Genomic DNA, 9327 nt, shown 5'->3' with positions numbered 1-9327 from the left:
GAAAACAAATGAACAAAATACATTTCATCCTATCTTCCAGGAAATCACTGACTTGCTGCCCTACCCTATAACCAAATTATTCTGGGAACTTAAAACATAGAAACCCCTAAAACTTTACATTCTTCTCAATGATTTTAAGAGGACCAAATGTATAGCACAAGCAGTCAAATTGCCCTTTAGGTCTGCCCTTGCCCACTTCCTTACAGATAAGTAAGACCATACTTAGTGCCACTAGCTCTAACTTATGGTTCTCCTTGCCTGGTATTCTCTCTCTTACAATGGCAATGAGGGGGGACATGGTTTCTCTCTATCAGGCCAACCTTGAGAGGTTAAGAGTTGCCTTAATAATTAGTAAAGTTCTACTGGAACTACTTTTGACCCTATTTATATTCTCAGAATCCTATCCTCTGGGTTAGGATTATGGTCAGGTGAATTAAAAGTCTGGCATAGGCTTAAAGAATGTAATAGCATATTGCTTACATGTCAAGCAAAAGAGTGCAAAGATAATCAACTTCAGAGTGACATTAAAATTGAGGGATTTTCTACTCTGATGTATAGACATTTATAATGAAAATTGGATATTTCATATTTCAACCTCACAAAACAGCCGAGGAGCTTTCTGGGTATCCTGCATATCCCAAATTCAGTTTGAATGTTAGTTGTGCATAGAGTTTATTGTTTTCATTCATTTTTCTGCCTATTTCCATGAATAGTCAGTCCTTGATATGTTGGTTTTGGCAGCTGTCGTCTCTTAAAATGTCAATATATTTAGACATTGAAACCAAAAGTGAAACATTTCCTGTTAAGAACTCAAGTTTCAAAGAACTCAGATTTCGAATCAAGGTCATTGAAGATTAAATTACTTAGTAAGCAGTTATCAGGAAGCATATCTTCAAGTTCCATTGTACATGCTCCCAAATCCTTACTAAACTTAATTTAGACAGCTGAAATTCAAATGAACAAATTGGAAGCAGCAGTGGCATTCCAGTTTATCCCTACAGAAACATTCATTGGTATGTTTTACTGATGAATGACAATTTAGCTACCATGAGTTCATGACCTACCTTTATTGTGTTCAGACTAGTGACTGAAAAAAGCAATCTTACTAATCTAAGCCATGGAGGTTCCTGGATAATTAGAGACAACCTTTTGTTCATTCTTGATCAGTTAATTGTAGAAAAATAGGTGCTGTAGTGCTTATTCAGTAGAATCATTCTTATAAATCTATAATGAGTTGAATTGTCTTTGAGCACAATGAGGTATGTATTTTTCTTCTCTTAAAAGCCTGGGGCTTCTTTCCTCCTGGTTATTCACTGTGACAACTAACATCTCAGCCAGTTGTGGTCATTGTACCCTAAGTTGGGTAGATGGGAGAAATAACATTTTGGTAGGAGAAAGAAAGGCATTTTGCTTATGTCCATTAGTTGATTCTTTAGTGAAAAGTAAGTAGCCAAAAAATTTTATCAAAATTATACATTCTTTATTTTTTACATTAGATGTTAATAAACCCCCTTAACAAAAATGGGGAAAAAGAGCTTCTGCTAAGTCATCCCGTGATAATGATCAAATATTCCCAATTATTCCTAAATACAACAATACAAAATGACAGTATAGCTGACTTTGAATTATAAGTTTCATTTACAAATCACGTTTTCAAGGTTTTCTTTCCCAAATGGAAAGCCCAGAAAAAGTAACAGACTCATTCATTAAGCAAAAAGAAAATCCTTCATTTTTGACAAGCAAAAATAAAAGTATAAGTTGCTGTTCACACTGGATAAGATCATATTTAAAGTAACAATGTACCTAGTTGGCATTATATGGGGATGGGGTTCTTGGTAATTTTATGTTCATTGTTATTTATGGTTATTATGTTTTGTCATTAATTCAATAAATTTTTATTTAAAAAAATCACCCTACTTAGACATCTTCTGTAATGGCAGAAGGGAGGGGGGATTATGAACTAAAGTCCAGGAGATGGTAACACTTGGAATCAATAAAGTCACCAGGGGTTAAATAGTGTAACTTGTCAACCACCAAAACTCTGCTATCAAGCTTCACGGTGGTTATGGATTTCCAGGATTGACAATTACTTTCCCAAGAAAGGATCCATGGGCTTTGCAATTATTGACTTCTCAAGTTCTTAGGTTGTTGAAGCTCAAGTATCAACAAAGTCGAATGCATTTCTTTTAATACCAGCGAGTCAAGTCAAGGCTTGAGAGGCACAGTATTATCATGAAGTGACTGAACAAACTTGACCAGACAAAGTAAGTTGCTGAAGATTCAAAAGAGGGACAAAATGCAAACTATTCTGTTTATTCCTATAGTTCAAAAATTTTCTTTGTTGAAGTAGAATTGAACCTTTCGAGGATCCAGACTGGAGTATCGGTGACAACATTTGCGCAGGCTCTTTGCCAAAGTCCGAGGACCACATAAGAAAACCCCCACCACAGACCTGTGTGAATAGAACAATTTTAAGAGCCAGAATATTGCAAAGGCTGCTGATACAAAAATGGAGAAACGGCCTCTGGTACTCCATCAACACTGAACATAAATTCCATCATTGACTCCCACATTCTTCATGGTAAGTGTTTTTTAACCTTTTCCATTTGCAAGTCCCACATAAGCTGTCAATCCTTATCACTCTCAGCGCTAGACCTTACCCATGTTATTGAGAACACAAACACACAAGAAATATATATGACATAATGGTTAAGTGTGAAACTCTGGAGCCAATCTACCCGAGTTTAAATAATCACCTCTGGCATTTAACCCACCTGCATGACTTTAGGCAAGTTGCTTAACCTCTCTGTTTTAGCTTTCCCTTCTATAAAACGGGAATAAAAATAGTACCAATCTCATAGGTTTGTTTTGAGAATTAAATGAGACAATTAGAAAAGTTCCTAGCACACAGCAAGTGCATATATGATAGCTGACATTAAAGCCATTCACTGTGAACTTATCCCCACCTCAAAATTTCCCACACTGAAGAGGTGATTTTCTTGCCAAAGCTAACCTTTCCAATTGTACTCTGGGTCTCACCTTTTTCCTCCTCTTTTTAATAAAATCTAATTATGGTGCAGTTCACATACCATAAAATTTACCCTTCTGAAGTGTGCATTTAGTGCTTTTTAGTATAGCCACAAAGTTGCTCAACTCTCACCACTAATTCCAAAACATTTTCATTATCCCCAAAGTAAACCCCATTCATATTAGCTAGTCAATCCCCATTTCTTCACAACCACACCCCCTGCCCTAATCTACTTTCTCTATTTAGATCTCCTATTAAAGATTTCCTATAAGTAGAATCATGGAATAAGTTACTCTTTGTGTCTGCTTTCATTCAGTATAAGGTTTTCAAGGTTCATCCATGTAGCATGTGTCAGTACTTCCCTTTCTATAGCTAAGTTATATTTCCATTATGTGGATGTACATCTGTTAATGGACACAGGTAGTTTCCACTTTTTGGTTATTGTGAATAATATTGCTATGTTGACTCATATACAGGTTTTTGTGTGTGTATGTTTTCATTTCTCTTGGGTATATACTGAGTAATGGAATTACCGGATCATATTGAAACTGTTCAACACTCTGAGGATTTGCCAAAGGGTTTTCCCCCAAGTGCTACAGTCTCATGCATTCTCACAGCTTCAACTATGTTCAACTCAAACAAGATGATAATTAGCATAACCTCATTTGCTTTTATGCTGCTGCTCTAAAATTTACAGAGCAATTTTCATATATTGTCTCAATCCTCACAACAACCCTGCAAGTGAGTAGAGTAGGTATTTATTAATGTAAGGATTAATGTAATGCAATGTAATGTACAGATAAGGAATCTGAAAATCAGAGGGTTTTCTACCTCAAGGTCCCAGAGCTGGAAAGTATCAAAACCAACATTAGGACCCAGGATCATCCAAATCGTGACTAAGGGCTCTTGCCACTGCCTTTGCAAAGTCTTTCCCAATCATCTCATGTGTTTTCCACCTCAGGTGTCCATGCACCTATTTCATGTAATGCATCATTCTACTTTGAATTGATCGTATGCATCTTTTATTCAAATGTGTGCTCCTTGAGGACAAAAACCAAAACCTATTTCTCTTCCAATGACTAAAGTCTCTGTAATAGTGAATGCTGAGTTTATAGAAAGTAACCATAATGTTTATAATGTTGAACTGATTTCAGCCAGTTTGTTCAGGGAGTTTATCTACCATAACCAGCATCATCTCCTTCCCATTGGAATGGCTACTTTCATAGCACCAGGGTTTACCTTTATGCTCGAACATGATTCAAAAATCTCCAAACAGGCTGGAATCAGTTGATCAGCAAAGTAGATAATACATTCCAAACCCCTGTTTCTGTAGAAATGCCACCCAAAAAACCCCACATGTTTAAGCTCCATGGAACTGGAGAAGGTGCTCCAGTTCTCTGTTTTGTTTGGTAGTATGGATCAGAACTGAGTCTCTTTGCCTCACTGTTTGAATGGAGGCTTGCTGAGGCAGCAACATCTTCTCATCACTTACAAGATCACAACTCCTACTTTGCTAAAACCCCAGATGAAATTTCCTCAGTTTTAAACAAGAACCTAAGAATATTCCGTTTCTGCCCCAGAGATCTTTTCCCAAGAGTGTTCAACATGCTGAAGTACCTTTCCTAAATTCTAACTCCGCAAACTCAACTAGAGGAAAATACACTTACTTGGGGTGGGAGGTAGCTATTGTAGAAAACTCATTGTCCCACATTGGTCTCCCAAAGGAGGTTTTCTGTTTCAGGCCTGTTAGGATGTCAGTGGCCTTGTCAAAGTTTAATGCTGCATGACCAGCCTAAAGACAGAAATAAGTTAGAAAAACAATGTCCTCATACCTGCCTTCAGTCACTTTTAAGCTTGGGTGTCAGGGTGAGGGCAGGTAGGAAATCATAAGGAATGAATATTTCTAATCAGCATGCCATATCTTTTGTCTGACATTCATTCATCTTACATTTAACATGGGAATTAATGTGTTATTTGAACTCACAATTTTGCTGTTCCATCCAGTGAGGAAGAGACGGTAGTTTAAAAAACCCACTTTGCCTGATTCTTCCATCTCCTGTTCCAGGGAAGTCAGTAGGTCCTTGAACCAGGCAAAGGCACCAGTTTCCCTGCAGATCCAGTAGAAATAAATCTGGAATCAGCAAGAGAGACCACAGCATCGTTAAGTGCCCTTTACAATGTACACTGTTGTGATGGGAATATACACATGCACACACTCTATATTTGTTGATCAAGTCTAAGGGTGATCTGACAAATCGTGTACACAGTGGAAGATCTTAGGCATCATGAATGTCAAAAGTTCTGACAATTTACCTAATGGAAGTAGTCCTCCAGGGTCATCTTTGGTTCAGGGTGATTTAAAACTACAGATTGAAAAGAAGGTCATGCTTTTCTAATGAAACTGTAGAAGTAGATTCTTTGGCAGAGAGAAGTGATTGCTCACTCTTATAAACTCTCTAAAAACAGTTTATTCCCTTATCAACTGTAAAGACCTTAGCCTATGAAGGCACTAGAACTGTCAGGCACAGGCAATATAAAGAGTGATATGCTGGAGGGTACCTTTTGTGTTTTGAGGTTGTGATCTGAATGCTGCATTTTGAACCAGATGGATTTCAAGATGGAAGCAAAGGGGGTAACCCCAATTCCTGCCCCAACCAACACAGCCACTTCATACTGGAAAACATCTTCACTGACTGTGCCATAGGGACCATCCACCTCAATCCTAGCAGAAGGGAGAAGACAATATACAAGTGAAGTCTCACCTCCTCTCCCAACCTCAAACATCCTCCCACAAATAGCAGTTCCCATAACTGACTTCTGCCTGTTTGTTTTAATCACAGTTTATCTTACCAGACCAGAGCTTAAGCAAGGAATTGTTTTCTCTCTTCTGTATCTATATCCTGGTATGAGTCTCTGCTGATTTCAAGGACCTACCTGGGAAGGGGTGAATTCTGTTGGTCAAATGCCCTTATGAGATTTTCTGTCCAGTCCCCTGCTGCTCGGATATGAATGGAGAAGAAATCTTCCTCTGGAGCAGAGGTCAGAGTAAAGGGATGCCACTCCAGGAGAGAGATTGAGGGGCAATTAACAAAGATGTACTGTCCCACTTCCATGCTAAAGCCACGCTTTTTCATCTGCAATTCCAAAACTTTGGATGGATGCATGACAACCTGTGATGGAAGCACATAGACCAAAGGAGACAAACTCAAATGGTGACAAAGGCAGGCGTTTAAAGTAAATGAGCAAAGCTGGAGGGCTGGTGACAATGATAAACTGTGAGAACAAGTCTTTTCTAAAGGGGGCGGCAGCTACTTAGCTCCAGACAATGTTTGCACTATAAAACTGACTCAGTGTTACCGGGTTTTCTGATTCCTCAGGAGAAGTAAAAAAATGCCTCTTTTTTTAAATATGAAAGCCTCCCTCCAGATTTCTAAATAACAGCAACCAGGGCTGGGGATATAGCTCAGTTGATAGAGTGCTTGCCTTGCAAGCACAAGGCCCTGGGTTCAATCCCCAGCACCGCAAAAAAATAAATAAATAAATAACAGCAACCAGTTCAAAATTTCCTTTTTTACAGTGCTAAGGATCAAACCCAAGACTTTGCACATGCTAGGGAAATGCACCTCTGAGCTATACCTCCAGCTCTAGTTTAACTTTTTAAACATTTTAAGGCTAAACAAAATATATCTGAATGGAGGTTGGGAGGGTAGCTCAGTGGTAGAATGCTTGCCTAGCATGTTCAAGGCCCTGGTTTCAATCCTCAGGAGCACGCATGCACACACACACACACACACACACACACACACACACACACACACACACAATCTTCACTGGCTAGATCTTTCCAGGCCACCTGTTTGCATTCTCTAACATAGACCCATCCTGGTGGTTTTTGCCAAACCACACTTCCCCTCTTTCCCATAATTCTGTCCAGCACGGGAGAAACATATATTGCCTCCACACATTCTTTTTTGTTCCTTTCAATGTGACATCATGACAATTTAGTTCTATGCTCAGAACAGAACACCTATCACAGCAAGATGAATGTGCATATTTTTTTTATTTCTTTACCTTGGTGATCACAACCTTCTGCTGGGAACGATAAAATCGGAGGAACTTTTCGAAGATATATAGAACAACTGGTGCCAGGATCCACTTCCAAGACTGTACAGGGATTAAAGAATGAGATTACCCATTAATCTCTTATTTAGGACTTTTTGTGTAGCAGTTCATTGCTACACAAAATATTTGTCAAGGAAATATTTGTCAAGTTATTGATGTGTATCATTATTAAGTCACTAATTTCACCAAATCCTGAAAACAGAAGTAGAAATGAATACACTGCAATAGTTTTTTTTTGCTAATCTCTTACTTATAGAACAGCCCATTCTTTGAAAATTTACATTTTTGATAGAAGGCAAAAGCAAAAGATAGAAAGAAAATACATGGTACTATATGTCTATATATTTATATTGTTAAATATATAAATTTAATCTTGAAAATCTAAGACTATCTTCCAAGAAAACTTGTCCAATTTGAAAAACCCACAGAAATGGTAAATGTAAAATAAAAGCAAATGATTTAAAACAAACGAAAACAGGAAAATATTGGATGGTATTTTTGGTAACAATATATAAACCTTGATATTAATTTGTTATTTCCTCAGGTATTCAAAACATTTAGCATAAATGTGGTTTTTAAAAACCATTTTAAATTATAATTATTAGCACATATTACTTATACAAAATAATGGTTTACTTTGTGATATTTTCATAATACATATTATGTAATTTGTATCCATCCTCCCTATTATCCTGCCTTACCCATGCCCACCCTTCCTCTTCCCCTTCCCTAATATCCCCCTTCTACTTTCATGTCATCTTTTAGTAGTTTGTTTTCATCTCGTCTATATATATATATATATTTTTTTTTTTTTTTTTTTTGGGTGCTGGGGATCGAACCCAGGGCCTTGTGCTTGCAAGGCAAGCACTCTACTGACTGAGCTATCTCCTCAGCCCCTTGTCTATATATTTTTTAAAGCAGACTTTCTATCCCTCAAGATCTTCCCAAGGTAGCAGGTTACTTCAATATGCACAGAATCTACTAAAAATGTATTTCATAGAAATACTAAGTCATGTCCTTTCTTGCACAATTGTTCAAGTAATGATATATTGGAGCCATATAGAATGAGGTTTCTTATGCTGTTGCAGGTCAATAACTTCCTTGGATATCTCTGGGGAGGGAAGTAACAGAGATCTGGCTAGTGTTAGAGTAGACATTATACAATTTAATGTTATTTGTTATTTGAGAAAAAAATCTCCAGCTGTACTCAGAATACATGAAAAAAATATACTTAAGAAATAGGTAATAACAATGTGGAAAAAGTATTGGCCTCAGAAATAGAGAAATGGATATTAACAAGATAGCATTTTAGTCTCTCAAACTTTGAGCAATAATTCCCAGAACTAGGATTCAGGGAAATGGGCATGTTCACATATATAGCTAATGGAAGTACGAATTGGTAGCATCTTCCCAGAGAGCAATCTGGCAAGTACATCTCAACAGTTTCAGGAGCATTCCTTCTCTTTGACCTGGGAATTTCACTTCTAGAAAATGGAGATAAAGAAATAATTAAGGTACACACACAGTACATGGCACACCTATGGCCCTAATATTTACCCCTCCCTCCCTTCCTTCCTTCCTTCCTTCCTTCCTTCCTTCCTTCCTTCCTTCCTTCCTTCCTTCCTTCCTTCCTTCCCTCCCTCCCTCCCTCCCTCCCTCCCTCCCTCTCTCCCAGGGGCATCATATGATGACCATTAATCCTTCTTTTTCAGTATTCCCTATTAATTGCCATTTTACCAGTGATGTGGGAAGTTCCTTGAAGGTAGGAATCCTGTGGCTATCCTTCATAGGACCCAGTACAGAGCCGAGCTTCCTTCCTTCCTTCCTTCCTTCCTTCCTTCCTTCCTTCCTTCCTTCCTTCCTTCCTTCCTTCCTTCCTTCCTTCCTTCCTTCCTTCCTTCCTTCTGCTAGGGATCAAACTCAGGACCTTGCACATGTTAGGCAAGCACTCTTCCACACATCTCAATCAAGAATTCAGTTTCAGCTGGGTGTGGTGGCACACACCTGTAATCCCAGTGACTCAGGAGGCTGAGGCAGGAGGATTGTGTGCTCAGAACCAGCCTCAGCAACTTAGTGAGGCCCTAAGCAACTCAGCAAGACCCCGTCTCTAAAATGACATAAAAAAGTGCTAAGGATGTGGCTCAGTGGTTAAGTGACCCTGTGTTCAATCCCAAGTA

The 9327-nt window shown here is 38.3% G+C and overlaps 1 protein-coding gene across 6 annotated transcripts in view; it reads right to left on the bottom strand.

Annotated features, from left to right (window-relative positions):
• Positions 1-9327, bottom strand: part of NOX1 (NADPH oxidase 1) — a 33680-nt gene that overhangs the window by 7610 nt on the left and 16743 nt on the right. For 4 of the 6 annotated variants that reach the window (XM_079124067.1, XM_079124065.1, XM_079124068.1 and 1 more), the window contains 6 exons: positions 7100-7192; positions 5963-6198; positions 5588-5750; positions 5013-5159; positions 4696-4820; positions 1256-2452 (listed from right to left, as the gene is read on the bottom strand). In XM_079124067.1, the coding sequence (XP_078980193.1) occupies positions 2326-2452; positions 4696-4820; positions 5013-5159; positions 5588-5750; positions 5963-6198; positions 7100-7192 (891 nt within the window). In that variant the 3' untranslated portion in view covers positions 1256-2325. Of the gene's footprint in view, positions 1-1255; positions 2453-4695; positions 4821-5012; positions 5160-5587; positions 5751-5962; positions 6199-7099; positions 7193-9327 lie in introns of those variants that run through there. The other 2 variants (XR_013761145.1, XM_079124066.1) reach the window with 2 other exon arrangements.

Source organism: Sciurus vulgaris (assembly GCF_902686455.1).
Source record: "Sciurus vulgaris genome assembly, chromosome: X".
Classification (NCBI taxonomy): Eukaryota; Metazoa; Chordata; class Mammalia; order Rodentia; family Sciuridae; genus Sciurus; species Sciurus vulgaris.
Note: the sequence above shows the minus strand (reverse complement) of the source record. Positions and strands in the feature narration are given on the sequence as shown.